Source organism: Bombyx mori, chromosome 23 (genome assembly GCF_030269925.1).
Source record: "Bombyx mori chromosome 23, ASM3026992v2".
Taxonomy (NCBI): Eukaryota; Metazoa; Arthropoda; class Insecta; order Lepidoptera; family Bombycidae; genus Bombyx; species Bombyx mori.
Genome location: NC_085129.1, coordinates 18654301 through 18670432, shown reverse-complemented (window position 1 = coordinate 18670432; position 16132 = coordinate 18654301). Strand labels below are relative to the sequence as shown.

Below are 16132 nucleotides of genomic sequence, written 5' to 3'. Positions count from 1 at the left end.
TAATAGTAATCGCAGGAATTGGGAGTCGCAAATATTTAAAAACATTTTAAAGATGGGTGTCGGGAAAATCGAAGCACACATACATATTTATTTCACGTCCTTACGAATCCGTCAGATCCATCAACCTCGGCACAAGACGCCTTCAGCTTTAAAACTAGGAGCAGGCTTAGGGAGTCAGGTAATCGTAATCGTCGAACTCGGCAAAGAGCTCGACTAGCTACCTAATTCATGGATTAGCCGAGTCTCGCCGGTTCTTTTTAGTGCTTCACGATTCCGATCCTTATTAGATTCATTCGCGAAGCAGCTGCCCTTGAGTTGTTAGGTCTCCTCCGGAGGCGCTCGGGTAGCTGTTAGCAAATCCCACCACCCTGGCTCTGACCGTGCTTGTCCACCTGTCCTGGTGAAACTGGAAAGGCCTCCGGGTCACCAGTAGTCCTTCATTCGTGAAGAAGAAATTGCCGAAAAAAAAAATATTTTGCATAGCACTGTAGAATAATTACCGATGACCGATTGAGGGAACGAGACCCGGAATCCCGCGTTCCTTTTTGCGTTACATTGCGTGTCATAATTTTTTTATATTTTAACATACGATTTTTATTATCCGTTTCATCGCGCATAGCCGTCGCCATTTTTTTTATTAAACGATACATCAGACATGTCTTGTCATTCAATTATTATGCGGCTCCACAATAAGCCTTGCCATCAGTCGTAGTTGAAATTTTGACACATGCTATATGTTCGCAACATCTCTAACACCTGATTCTCTTACCCATTCATACACAACATCTTCAGAGCAAGTCACACAAAGACAGGAATTTCGTCCAAATTATCATAAGCTTCGTAATGTGTTATTACTCAAATCGTTCAATGTTAATTACAATGGATTTTGTGGGTGAAGATTGATCGATTTACTTTTAGAATAGCTTTCCACCCTTTAAACTACACTTCGTTTCGCGTAGGCGTAGATAGTCCTCAACAGTGGAATCCGGTTCTATGGTTTGTACGTAGCGGACAGATAAATTTTCGGTATTGTTACGCCGGTAAGAGTAACGCCATCCATTGCCGAATAGTCGAACGAATATCGAAGGAGAAGAGAAGTACAACGCCATCTAATGTTAGATAGTGGAAGCACAATACTGGAGATGTGTGGAATATTCTCGATAATTCTAGGAATGTGGTATCAGCTATAAACGCGTTGCAGGGATGGCATGCAGCAGTCAGTAATCGGAACTACTCGAAGCGAAACAGCGAACGGATCACCTGAAGCGAGGCGGAAGAAGCGAATCGAGAATTTTAGTGATTTGAACTGTTTTAAGTGTTCTAAGTGTTGAATACAGTTTTTAGTTGTACTTTGGTGTAATTTTATTTATACCGAACCCCAACGCGTAACAGTATTATCAATAATATTATTTCTTTTGTCAGTATTTAACCAAATCAGTAGAGCACTCAACACGACCGCATGTGGGGCGGTCCACGGCGGTCCACGGCGAGGACAGATCGACGTGCCGCGAAGTTCGCCAGAAGATCGCCTTAAATCCCACAGACGACCTCACGACCCTCTGCATTGAGGATCCACGACGCAAAGAGGAATATTATTCACATTGGGACAACGAATAGGTACAGGAAAAGTCAATTCCGAAATTGTTGCCAAATCATGTTTGAACAAAACAAAACCTACTAATATCATTAAAATGTAACTATACTTGAGACCTTAGAACTTGTATTTGAAGGTGGGTGGCGCATTTACGTTTTGGATGTCTATGGGCTCCAGTAACCACTTAACACCAGGTGGGCTGTGAGCTCGTCCACCCATCTAAGCAATAAAAAAAATAAAAAATGTACGCAAAATTCAGTAGCACCAACGAACAAACAAACAGACGAACAGAAATTAATTCTAAAACCATCTGGCCTATGTGTTCTATTGCCCTACTTTAGGTACCTAATTATACGATTTTTATTACTATTTTTCAATATACACACACACAACAAATTCTGTTTCGTTTTAGCATTGAAATATTTAGTAATCAATTTTTCGCGAACCGAATTTAAGTATATTAATAATTTGCGCGTTACAATGTGAACTCGGCTTTAACTCAAGAATGTTTTGCGTTAAGGCTGTGGACCGGTTTGCGCGTTACAACGTCGAGTCTGATCAGACGCTTAACTTGCAGAGTACTTAAACGATTCCGCGTGTATTTAAATATAACTGATCTTTCAATAGTCGCATCCTCTTTCTTCTTCTTTCTCGCTTTTTCCAGTTCTACTGCCAGGGTTCGTGCTCCTGCTTAAGCTCCTCAACTGTGCCCGGTCTTCGCCATCCATGAGGTGATCCTCCATATCCGCCTTTACACCACATCCAACCAGCCTTTCTTAAGGCTACCGCTGGATCTTGGACCTGATACATAAAGGTCTATCTATTTCGGACGTAGTCTGGGTGCCTTACAAAGAAATCATCGTTATTACTGCCTCAAATTTACAAGTATTTTGACGCCTAAATCTTGTCTAATCAGTTTCCGACCGGAGTACAGATTGTGACATTGTTTTTTTTATTAGTTTATAATCAAAAGTAAATGGAATTGCAAGCGAATGTCACTTGTTTTGCCTTTTAAATTCGGTACGTTCCATAGCATATCGAGGGATAATGATTTTATTTATTTATTGCTTAGATGGGTGGACGAGCTCACAGCCCATCTGATGTTAAGTGATTACCGGAACCGATAGACATCTATAACGTAAATGCGCCACCCACCTTGAGATATAAGTTCTAAGATCTCAGTATAGTTCAGTAGAGATCTCAGAAATAGGCAAGGTTGTGGTACCTACCCGTGCGGACTCACAAGGCGTCCCGCCACCAGTAATTACGCAAAATCTAATTGTGCGCGTTTCATTTTTATTACACGATGTTATTCCTTTACCGTGGAAGTCAATCGTGAACATTTGTTGAGTACGTATTTCATTAGAAAAATTGGTACCCGCGAATACGATACGACGATACGAATGAGTGGGTATATCATAGGAATTTGTGAAAGTGGCCCCGGTAAGCAACAAATTAAGGAGCGGACGGTTAGCGTGGTATGCACATGGTGATGCGTAGAGAGAAGATGCATGTGACTAATAGATGTATGGAAATGGTAGTGCAAGGTAGAGGGAGAAGAGGTCGACCGAAGAAGACATGGATAGAGCGTGTGAATGACGATATGAGAGAGAAAGGAGTGAGTGTTGAGATGACGGCTGATAGAAGAGAATGGAAGAGAAAAATTAGCTGTGCCGACCCCACCTAGTGGGATAAGGTGGAGAAAAAGAAGAATACAACGATACGACATTTCACTAATAATTTAGGCGACATTTCACTTATACATTTATCTTTGTGATTAAAGGTCTTATTTATTTGGTTATAAAACGCTAATCTCCGAGGAAGAGATTGAAAGACGTCTAGAAACGTCTGTAATCGACCTAAAATAGGAAAATGATGGAAAACCGCAAACGTAATAACGAAAGACGGAAGTTTCGAAATACAATTCTAATGCAATTTCGTGTCGTGATCGTAGTTGTGTGCACGCAAAAACGTACCTTGAAATTGCGCAACAAAAGTCGTTTTTTACGTAACAACAACTGTTATTAGCTATAATAATACGTTTGTTTATTCATTCTTTTTTTTTTGTTTACATACAAACTTGTAACAGACGCGACTGGTGTTAAGTAATTATAGCAGTCCATAGACATCAGGATGCGAGTGGTGGCCTTGAGACATGAGATTTATTACTCAATTGTATTGTGTAACGAATGTACTATTAAAACAAAGTGTTTTTTTTTTTTTTTATTGCCTAAGCAGGTAGACCATCATACGGCCCACCTGATGGTAAGTGGTTACCATCGCTCATGGACGTCAGCAACACCAGGGACAGAGTCAAGCCGCTGCCTACCGCTTAATACCCTCCACAAGCCTCGTTTGAAGAAGAACATGTCATAGCGCTCGGGAAACACCGTGGAGGGGAGCTCATTCCATAGCCGGATGGTACGTGGCAAAAATGATCTCTGGAAACGCACTGGGGATGTACAATATACATAACGGGAATTCGGGAATAAAATAAATACAAAAGGAAACGTCTACATTATTAATTTAATTACAACTTACACAATACAAAGTGGACACGTAATATTACGGATATCTTAAAACTATATTCAATAAACGATAGTATTTAATATAATCATAATAAATAAAAACAAAATTTATATAAAAATAAAACATTATTGGACATTTTATCGTTCTAATGACAAATGTTTGCGAATAGATTTACATAATCATTTCAAGAGCTTTAACAATAGATATATAAAAGTTTGATATCTTGCGACATATATGAAGGCGTCAGCGCAAAAGTGGCCTAACTCACAATTTTTTATATTCAAGCTTATATGAGGCGGTCAGCGCAAAAGTGGCCTAGCCAACAAATTTTCATATTCGGATTTATATACTGCTATTTATTCAAAAGATAAGAAGTTTTGATACAAAACCGGCCTATCCATAGTTTCACCCATAGATAACAGATGGCTTTGTAAACATTATTTTTGCGCGTATTGTTTTTTTGCCTACTCAAATTTAAATTCATGAAAATTCAAATTTAATTACCTCCATACTAACTATGATAAGCGTAGGTCACTTTTGCCCTGACGGCCTCATGTGTACTTACTTAGATGCATTGTCTATCACTTCCATGATTTTCTTGTCCGGGCGTAGCTGGTATATCCCCCTAGACTACCAACGAATAGGTAGGAAAATAATGATTTTTCTATAGACAGTGACCTTGTTATTATCAATCGAAATCTATTTATTTTTAGCGCTTTCAAGTCAAAGCTTTTCACGCGCGTACATAACCAAAACACAATTAAATATAAATAATTTATTTTCCGAACATTCTTATTTTAACGATGAATTTGACGTACCGATATTAAAAAATTGAGTTTTTTTTTTACCATAAACGTTTGCTACCAATAATTATAGTGTTAATTAATTAATTAAAAAAAAAAAACGTGTATAATACATTTCTAAACAAATAATCAAACAGTATTAATAAAATTTATTTGTTAAATAAATATTGACTTTTCAAATTTCAATGCATAATTTAAGTTATTTAAAATAATAGTTTATAATATGTATGTTGAAAGCGTATTAAAAATATAAATGTCTCGACACATAGATATTTTTAATAAAAATAAAATCTAAAAAAAAACTATTTTTTCAATATTGTGATGAAATCTATTAATTTAATTTTAATACTAATTACAACAAACCCACCAACTTTTTTTTTTGTAAATCTACTTTTTTATGGCAAGAGATACTAAATATTTGAACAATAATTACCTAGCTTTAATTACATAAGCAAAATTTCTTTTACGTATAATATAATATATACTATACATCCACGTACTACAAGTAATGTATACTATATATTATATAATATTAAATTTTAAATACTCTAGGAAATATCAGAGGGAATCGATGTTGTTTATTTTATTTTAATTTAAGGAGTGGGTCACATACAGTATGGAGTGATAATTGTAAATAGACATGCCTTAACAAAAACCGACTTCAAATAGAAAAAAAAAAAGATATTCCAAAACAAATTAATATACACTAAAAACAATAATCATCGAAATCGGTTGGCGTGATATTGAGATATTGAGTTATTCATCTATTTGTCACGCACGTATTTAATGCAAAATTAAGACATTTAAAATGAAATGTAGAATAAATACCCTTCGGGAATGTTCGCGTTACAACACTTTTCAAATCGCATTGAGGGTAGTTCTATACGACCTAATGACCGCCATCTTGGTACGTGAGAGACGGCAAGATATACCCACTCCTTCCTATGGTCCTTTTAAAGTTATCTTTCTATATGTTATCCTCGTGTTCTTGCTTACAATTAATTAAGTACAACAACTGGAATGTTTATGAAGACTTTTAAAATAATACATTAAAAAAAATATAGATTTACATTTTCTCTCTAAAAGTAATCTTATTTAAAAAAACAATTAACAAAGGTCACGCACGAATGATAATTATTTATCACTGAGTATTTCTGTTTTTTTTTAATCAATTCGTATAAATAAAATTATATTTTTAAAATTAATACTTTTAAACATAAATTTAACGAAAGAAAATGAGAGCTGCATTTTTTTGTAAATATATTAAAATATACATAAAAATAACTGGGGAATGTATTACGTACCTATACTAAATTTAGAATTAATTATTAAAACTTATAAAATTCAAAAGATTACGACTCCCGCAAAAGAAGGCAATCGCTCGAAATTAACTTCGCACGACTTCTGCCCGCTTCGTGTAAAACTTCTCCTCACTTCGCCGAACTTTGACTTAGTTCGGACGACTCCGTCTTATCATAACGTATCGAGTTACTTAATGTATATCTAAATCAGATCTTCAGAAAGGAGATTATCTTTTGCCTAATACTTCTACAGCTTACAAACGAGATAGACTGGAAAATATATTTAAAAAAAACTGCCCTAATACTTAAATTCAATACTTGGTTCATTTCTAGATTGATTTTCCGAGACTGCGGTGTTTTAAGAAATCTTTTTACACTTTAATGGTTAGTTCTTAGATCAAACCGTCCAAAAATATTACGAGACGATTTAGCAGCCAATTACCTCAGTGAATAAGATAATAAAAAGAAAAATTAACAGCGATTATATTCTTTAATTTATTAGTTTTTTTTTTTAGATTTAAATAACATAATATATATGTACTGGGAACTGAATTTCATGGAGAATGTCACTCCTTATTGGCGACGAGATCTTTAAACGCGTTATAGATATTTCATCATTAGATATTTGAGTATTTTCATCAAAGTATCTACCGGTCTCGTCGAACCCGTCGCTTATGACGAAGGACTCGGCGAGTAAGTTAACCCACAGACACAGCCCACTGAGTTTCTCGCCGGATCTTCTCAGTGGGTCGCGTTTCCGATCCGGCGGTAGATTCTGCGAAGCACTACTCTCGCTAAGGCCAGTGTTAGAAACTTCGCCAGGTTGGAGCCCCGTGAGCTCAACTACTTGTCCGGTAACGCTGACATAGCCTCTTAAGGCTATCAGCATAGGTAGGAAAAGAAAAAACAAAAAAAAGGTATCTATGTGGTTTCTTCATCATCAGTCTGCAGACCTTCCCAAGGCTCACCATAATGAGCGATCCCCCACACCTACATTCCGGCAGTCCTACCGACGTCACGTCATTTCAGTCGCCATCTCTTCTAATATCCTCAGTCCCGATTCAATCTCACAGGGTACCTCCAAGCATAGCCCTCTCTAATGCTCTTTGGGTTACCTTGATACTTCTGACGCAATAAGCACTAATCAAAGACTTTTATAGTAAAAGCTTGTCACGTATTGACAGTATAGTCAAATGTCAACTCCGATATCTAGTGTCAATTACTAAACGGGCTGCACGGATCAGTTCCCTGTGCCGAAACGGGGATGAACCGCCGGTGTATAGTAAGCTCTAAGTTGAAATCAATGATTGCTTTATATAGAAAAAGCTGTGCTGAAAAACTGAGACTTAGAACTCGTGTCTCAAGCAGCGTGCCGTTATTTACGTTGTTGATGTCCATGGACTTTAGTGACCAAATAATAATAAGCTCGTCCAAGTAATTTAGTAATTAAAAAACATACGAATATTCGGTGTTCACTCCAAACCGCTTCAAATTTTATGTGTACGTACGTATTTCGTTTTTTTCTTTTTCTTAAAATATTAACTCGATAAAGCTAATACAAATAACAAACATTTTAAAATAAAATACAGTCGAATTGAGAACCTCCTCCTTTTTTAGAAGTTAGTTAAAACAGAGCCAAGTTTCTATCTGTTAGTTTCGTGTCTCTTCTGGTCATTCTGCGTATTTCAATGTCATTTAAGTTGAAAGTGTTCGGTGAGCCCGCAATATACATTGACGGTAATCGACGGCCCGACTCCCTCGAGGCCAATGACCCCGGGCACCAGCTAATTTTTTATTTGTGATACATTGCGCGGGTAAATTTTGTACGTTATAATTCTCTAACGGCACTGTATGTATTCTTATATATTCCGATTGAAGTTCGACGTTCCATCCAAAGGTTGTCTGTTGATTCACTATTAGACTATGGTAATTGTTTAACTACCGCAGTCGCTGTACATGCGAATGTTGAATTCGACGAAGGGCATCTTGTGGTCTTGATGCGGCCCGCACAGATCCTGGAGGAAGAACGAGAAGCCGGTTAGACTTGTCCGTGGTCGCTTCGGTCATGGATTCTTAGCACGTTAACTGCGGATGCGAGGGGCTTTTGGCCAGCGCGTATAAGGTATACCTGATGGACCTCGCAAATGACCCATATTGAATATGACCCCATTGAAATGTGGGCATAGTCGCCCCTTGCATAGGACATGGGACATTTTAAACATTTTTGAAAAGCATTTTAAGCGCACACAACTTGTTAAAGCAACTTCTTACTCATGGTAGGACCTCTTGTGAGTCCTCACGGGTAGGTACCACCGCCCTACCTATTTCTGACGTGAAGCAGTAATGCGTTTCGGTTTGAAAGGCGGGGCAGCCGTTGTAACTATACTTAAGACCTTAGAACTTATATCTCAAGGTGTGTGGCGGCATTTACGTTGTAGATGTCTATTGGCTCCAGTAACCACTTAACACTAGGTGGGCTGGGCATAATTTTTTTTATTGAATATGACCCCATCGAAATGTGGGCGTAGTCGCCTCTCGCATAGGACATGGGCCATTTTAAGCAGAGTCACTTTTGAAAAGTATTTTAAGCGTACACAACTTGTTAATGCGCTTGATTGTTTGACGAAGCTCCGGGAGAATACTCAACAGGTAGGAAACGGGGTGCTAGACCACTTACTGATCGAATGGACGGTATTCTGCTCTGCTTAAACGGACAATGATAAAGAATAGAGCAGACCGGAGCAGAGTTCATCCAGGGATCAGATATATGTCACGTACCATCTGGTTCTGGAATGAGCCTCCCTCATTACATGGCCTTCTTCAAACAAGGCTTGTGAAGAGTACTCAAAGCAGTAGGCAGCGGCTTAACTATGCCCCTGGCATTGGTGATGTCCATAAGCAACGGTGATTACTGATCATAAGCTGTATCGTATGCTTGTTTACAATAGCAATAAAAAAAACCAACTATCCTGCCATTGGGCATTTGCTGATATTTATTATTATTAACTAGCGACCCGCCCTCGCTTCGCTTCGGAAACTGTAATTTATTATTGATTCCTCCACTATTTAATGGATGTTATTATACATATAAACCTTCCTCTTCAATCACACTATCTATTAAAAAAAACCGCATAAAAATCCGTTGCGTAGTTTTAAAGATTTAAACATACATAGGGATAGACAGATATACGGACAGAGAAAGCGACTTTGTTTTATACTATGTAGTGATATTGCGCGTATTTCATTTCCAAATGATTCTTGTCCACCTTATGGTTGTCTGGAAGAGATCGCTTTTAGCGATAAGACCGCCAATTGTACTTTTTGTATTTAATGAAACTTGTTTTTTTTTTGGTGTACAATAAAGAATACTCTTTTTTTTCTCTCTCTCTCTCTCTATCTCTAATACCGAATTAGTATCTAAACCGCGGCTGAAACTAATGAGAACACGCACCCAGTTGGTGAAGCCGGGCTTCCCGTGCACGTAGCGGGACCTGATCCTCATGACCCTGTCGATGTTGCACTCGAGCGGCACCCGGACGCCCCACGCGCCCGCGCCCGCCGCCAGCCCGCTCAGCTCGCGCCCGTGCTCGCAGTGCTTCGACGTGTCCTCGTAGTTGCACTGCACGGCGCACAGACGGTGCTCCTTCAGCTTCGACGACCTGTGCCAGGGCAGACGCGAACTAAGTGGTCACTGGAGCCCATAGACATCTACGACGTAAGCGCCGCCCACCTTGAGATATAAGTTCTAAAGCAGTCTTTCACAAAGTGGGTGATAACGCCTCCTTGTGGGCGCTGCAGGCCTAAAGCCCCCCTTTAGGCCTGCAGCGCCCACAAGGAGAGAGTTAAGAGATCCAGAAAAAAAATGGGGGCGCTGTGTAGAGGCTTGGGAGGCGATTTGTAATTTCATCAGGAGAACTCTTAGACACCGACTGAGCACTCGCTATAGTGGTTTTTAGGTGAAAAAATGGGGGTGCTAAAAAATAATTTATTCTCAAAGCGGGCAGTAGACAAAATATGTTTGCGAACCCCTGTTCTAAAATCTCAACTACCTATAGTTACAACGGCTGCCCCTTCAAACCGAAACGCATTACTGCTTCACGGCAGAAATAGGCAGGATGGTGGTTCCTACCCGTGCGGACTCACAACAGGTCCTACCACAAGTGATTACGCAAATTATAATTTTGCGGGTTTGATTGTTATTACACGATGTTATTCCTTCACCGTGGAAGTCAATCGTGAACATTTAGTAATTGTAATAATTATCATTAAGAAATTCATAATAGATGTCCCGCTGAGTAATGCAAAGGGGGGCAGCAATGGTGACCAGTCATCACTGGGCGGGCCGATTGTTTAATGAAACACGTAGGGGGACTCATGATCCTGACTTCCACGATGGATTGTAACAAAGTTTGTAAGTTTTGTCCGTGGAGCAGCCACTTGCTATCGAGCGGGGGGAGGGGGGGTTGTTTGGCGAGGGAGGGGTGTTGAGAGGGGTGAAGGGGGTGAGGCGGGGGGATCCCATACTTACAGGAACGTGAGGTCCACGTGCGTGTGGTGCAGACAGTGCGACAGCGGCACCGCGTACGTGTAGTTGTGCGTGCTGGCGGCGCACACAGTCTCCGTGAACAGCGACATGTTCCTCGTCTGTTCCGACCGGATGCCCACGCGGACCGTGTCGCAGTCTGCAACGACGGACACTGTCATTATATACTGACGGGACTGGGTGGGGGGTCAGTTGGTTGACTCACTCCGAAGCTATTGCGTTCTAATGGACGTCTTGTGAGTCCGCACGGGTAGGTACCACCACCCTGCCTATTGCAGCCGTGAAGCAGTAATGCGTTTTGGTTTGAAGAGCAAGGCAGTTGGTGTAACTATACTGAGACTAGAACACATATCTCAAGGTGGATGGCAGCATTTACGTTGTAGATATCAATGGGCTCCAGTAGCCACTTAACATAAGGTGAGCCGTGAGCTCGTCCACCCATCTAAGCGATAAATACCTAGTTTCCTAAGCACATCGATGAAAAACATTCACTAACATTTGGCTTTGACAATGGCACTTTATGGATGATCGAAGAGGAAATTAGAAAAAGGGAAGCCCTAATGAGGCAAATGGTATAGAAACAATCTTGTAATTAAGTTTTTGGTTAGGCTGTATCTATATATTTATATGACTTGAATCTTGCCTTCACGAATCTTCTTTTTCCCCTAGCTATTCGCTGGTAGCCTAAGAGGCTATTATTCCAGCTACGTGCGGACGGGTAGGTGAGCTCACGGACTCAACCTGAGAGTATGCTAACACTAAAGCAAGAGCAGTGCTTTGCAAAATCTACCACCGGATCGGAAACGCGACCCACTGAGAAGATCCGGCGAGAAACTCAGTGGGCTGTGTCTATGGGTTAGTTTGCTCGACGAGGACGGTGACCAATGCTTGAGAGATCTAAAAGCACCGAGAGTGAATCCGGGGGATCCGACAAGGCATCTTTCCGGCGACGGCGGCTTTTGCTTTGCCCCGTCGCGGTCAGGTAAGTCATTAATCTCTACATAATCCGTCGGCTATTTAGTCTAAACAATCAAAAGCATAATATTTACCGGGTCCGATCTCTTTGTCGGGTTCGCCGTAGTTCATCTCTTCGGAACTACTCCGCATCTCTTCGGCGTCCCTTTTGTATCTCTTCGAGCTGACGTCGCTGGCGTTCGCTTTGCTGTCCAAATAGTTCGCGTAAACAATGACCTCTTCATTCATTTTGTATTTCAAGGTCTCCGAGTTGTTTTTCTCCAGTATTATGGGGATGTTCGGCAGTTTGTCCCTGTGCGTGGGTTCGATGGGCCTTATGAAGGTCTCGTTCGAATCCTTGTCCGGCTTGGAACGCTCAAGCGGCTCACTACTGTCGTACGTTTGCGGCGGGTCCAATCCGCACGACGACTGCAAGGGAATAGAACCAGTGCGTTTACGACAATAGCGGGTATTTCTATATGACCAGCTTGAGAGCCACTTTGAGATACACTGAGTATTCAAAGGGGACAGCCTTCATTTATTTACTGGTGGTAGGACCTCTTGTGAGTTCGCACGGGTAGGTATCACCGCCTTACCTGTTTCTGCCGTGAAGCAGTAATGCGTTTCGGTTTGAGGGGCGGGGCAGCCGTTGTACTGTAAAAACTGAGACTTTAGAACTCATATCTCAAGGTGGGTGGCGGCATTTACGTTATAGATGTCTATGGTCTCTAGTAACCACTGAACACCAGGTCGGCTGTGAACTCGTCCATCCATCTAAGCAATAAATTAAAAAAACATCTTGTCCTTATCCCTCAGTGGGGTTGTTGCAATATGTCTTTTTCTATCTAGACCAATCATAGGTAATCTCTGCACTCACGACTTTCTCACGCATATCCTCATTCACACAGTTCATCCTTTGTTTTAGGAAGGAAAGATCACTGGTGGAAGGACTTCCCAGTTTCACCAGGACAAGTGAACGGATGGGTGACCAGAGGCTCAGCCAGGAGTGGTAGGATTTACTAACAGCCAGTTCATTCAAATCCGCCTCCTCGTCACGTTACCAAATAGTACCTATACTCAGTGTAGACATCAGAACGTGTGTGACGTCACCGATTCAGAGATAAGAGATCGTAATCTCAGTTGTACAGATTGAGATTGTGCGCGGAAGGCGTCGCGGCAGAAATAGGTCAAATGATTGTACCAAAGCAGTTAGAACGCAAACATAATACCAATCTCACCAATATCCTTTGTATCCAAAGCGAGAAAATCTCAAAGTCCTTTAATGAAGCAGCGTGTAACAGAACATGAAAATACATTTTTTTTTCCTTCCTAAACTAATGGTCTAGAGCAGGGGTGGGCAAATATTTTGATAGTCAGGCCACATTGCAGATAAAAAATTGACCTCGGACCAAACAGTTTTTTTTTTTCTAATTATAAGTATAGTTTTTGCTAAGGATGTAAATTTTTTATAACTTTTGAGAAAATTAGTTCAGACTCTTGGAATTGAAAAATATGTTAAGCAAATACATCAGTTTCAGTTTCATTATTTCTTTAGTGTTTTACGATGCATGCACCCTCAGTAGATCTATATCTGCTTTTATTTCGTTTAATTTTCCGCGAATTTATTGCGGAAAGATATTACTCCAAATTAAAATTAATATAAAATAACTAGCGTTCTACTATACTATCAGGCAGGCAGGAGAAAATGGCGGCTTTAGATTTAAGTTAGTTTGTTTATTCATGCAATAATGTGATATAATAAGTATAATAACTAGTGAGATTGTGCGACTATTATACATAGGTACTGTAATTGTTCAATTATCATAATTATATTTTCGAATAGGAGGCGCTGAAAAGAGCGATTGTCCGGGAGAAAATTTTGGCTCCCACCGGCAATTATGTTAGACAAAAACTAATATGTAATAAATTGTGTTTTTAATAATAATACCTATACAATGCTTCACGGGCCACACAAAATTCTACCGCAGGCCGCCATTTGCCCAGGCCTGGTCTAGAGAGACCGTATCAGCGGCACCGGGCTGATGAGTGGGTTTAGTGCAAGTTTTATAACGTTCTCGAATCGGGTAAAAGTGAACTCAAATTTGTATGGAGTTGGAACAGCGCCCCTAGCGGCAAACGTAGGCAAACTGCCCATACAAATTTGAGTTAACTATCCAGAGTTCGAATAGAAGTCCATCGCACCTGACAGTCGGGCTCCAGCTCATTGTTGCTGTTGGCCGCGAAGACGCACCCTCCCCCCACCACGTCCGCCGTGCGACTGGCCGCGACCACGCCCTCGCCGCGCGCCGCCGCCTGGATCGTGTCTGGAAGTACGAGCATCCGTAAGCCTACCAGGTCATCTCTGGCATTTTTACTGGTGGTAGGACCTCTTGTGAGTTCGCGCGGGTAGGTACCACCACCCTGCCTATTTCTGCCGTGAAGCAGTAACGCGTTTCGATTCGAAGGGTGGGGCAGCCGTTGTAACTATACTTGAGACCTTAGAACTTATATCTCAAGGTGGGTAGCGCGTTTACTTCGTTGATGTCTATGGGCGCTCCAGTAACCACTTGGCACGAGGTGGACTGTGAGCTCGTCAAAAAAATATTAAGGATTATCTCCTTCTCGCTCTTACCCCACATTACGTGGGACCTGCGCAGCGTGTCCTCATCATGCCAGGATTTAGGATGAGTTTTAAAATCGACTACCCGTCCTCCTTGGGTCATATCCCCATATACCCATAGCAACGTGCCTTAGGAACAGACTTTGTCTATTTCTTTTACACCATCCGTTTTTCACGATTTTCATTTTACTATCACAAAAAATTTACAATAAAATTTAGATTTTCGAATACTAAACTGATTATCGAGCATTGTATTGGTAGGTTATTTGCAAAGGTCCTGCCTGGTTAAGGCGCGTCCAGTTTAAAGAGTGGGGTTTTCGTTATGCAACTGAGTCTTTGAAATGAAAGGGGGGTATTCGTGGTGTCTAGGACCTCTGGTAAGGTATATTCCCCCTACCTATTGGCTGGTGGTAGCATGAGGGACTATTCTAGCTACTCCCGGACCGGTAGGTGAGCTCACGGGCTCAACCTGAGAGAATTTAAATCGAAGAATAGAATTTAGTAGAACCGGGTGTGATTAGTGTCTAGTGACTAGAATTCAAGTGAAAAGTTCATTTTGTAAACCAACTTTATGGCTGTGAGGTCGTGAGTTGTGCGTACTCACTTATGAGGCTGCTGATGTAGTTCTTGGTGGGTGGCGGCGTTGTGCTGGTGAGTGGTGGGTCCGTGGGGGCCGTGGTCGTGTCCACGGTGGTCTTGAGGCCGCTTTTCTCTGAGAACGTTATACGTCATCAGCGTTCCGGTATTGGAATCTTTAGGCTTACTGAAGGATTTGAGTTCTATCTAGTTTTTTTTTGCTTTTTGTTTTTATTGCCGTATATGCAGACGAGCGTACGGCCCACTTGATGGAGAGTGGTTACCGTTACTCATGGACGTCAGCAACGCCAGGGGCAGAGCCAAGCCGCTGCCTACCGTTAAGTACTCTCCACAAGCCTCGTTTGAAGAAGGACATGTCATAGCTCTCAGGAAACAACGTGGAGGGTTGCTCATTCCAAAGCCGGATGGTAAGTAGCAAAAAAGATCTCTGGAAACGCATTATGGATGACCACAGTGGCTCCAGGTAGTATGGATGAACTCTACTCCGGTAGCGGGCAGTGCGATGGTAAAAACGAGATGAAGGTATCTCAAACAATTCCTCAGAGCACTATTCTGTTCCATGGGGAGTGCTCTGAGGAGGTCGAGACAGCACCTACATTAATTTTTAATATGACTATTTAGAACCCCTACGTTCATCCATCATTCATTCTCCAGAGACATTCTGCCACGTCCGACTCTGGAATGAACTCCCCTCCACGACGTTTCCTCAGTGGTATGGCCTCTTCCAACAAGGCTTGCGGACTCAGTGGAAGGCCACGGCTTGGCAGTGTCCATGGCATTGCTAGCATCCAAGAGAGACGGTGACTACTTCCTAATCAGATGGTTCCTTTGTACATCTGCCTCCAAACGCAATAGACGTCTTGGTACTTGGTTGGTACTTAAACGCGCAGGGTCAAAAGAAGCTAGCCATCTCGTTAGATGAGACTTTTTGATTGGTGATAAAGAATATTCTAGAGAATGTATCCTTCTAATCATCATTCAAAATCATTATAGTTTGGATAATAAATAATAAAATTAGATTTGATGTTTATAAAATTCAATTGCAGTAGAAATGGCGCCAGGGTAGCTTCAAAAAACCTTAAATCCTTCATACAAATAACGAGAGCTGAAATAGTGAGTACTGTATAAAAATGAGACTTAAAACTCAAATCCCAAAGCGGACTTTGGCTTTTGCGTTGTCGAGGTCTATGG

General features: G+C 41.0%; 1 protein-coding gene across 2 annotated transcripts in view; it reads right to left on the bottom strand.

Moving 5' to 3' along the window:
- Positions 1-4102: 4102 nt before the first annotated feature.
- The window catches only part of LOC101741591 (uncharacterized), a 67657-nt gene continuing 55627 nt past the window's right edge, over positions 4103-16132 (bottom strand). For both annotated transcript variants that reach the window (XM_021350960.3, XM_062675358.1), the window contains exons 15-20: positions 14949-15056; positions 13927-14048; positions 11820-12153; positions 10756-10909; positions 9679-9886; positions 4103-8242 (exon numbers count right to left, since the gene is read on the bottom strand). In XM_021350960.3, coding sequence (XP_021206635.2) covers positions 8162-8242; positions 9679-9886; positions 10756-10909; positions 11820-12153; positions 13927-14048; positions 14949-15056 — 1007 coding nt within the window. In that variant the 3' untranslated portion in view covers positions 4103-8161. The remainder of the gene's footprint in view (positions 8243-9678; positions 9887-10755; positions 10910-11819; positions 12154-13926; positions 14049-14948; positions 15057-16132) is intronic.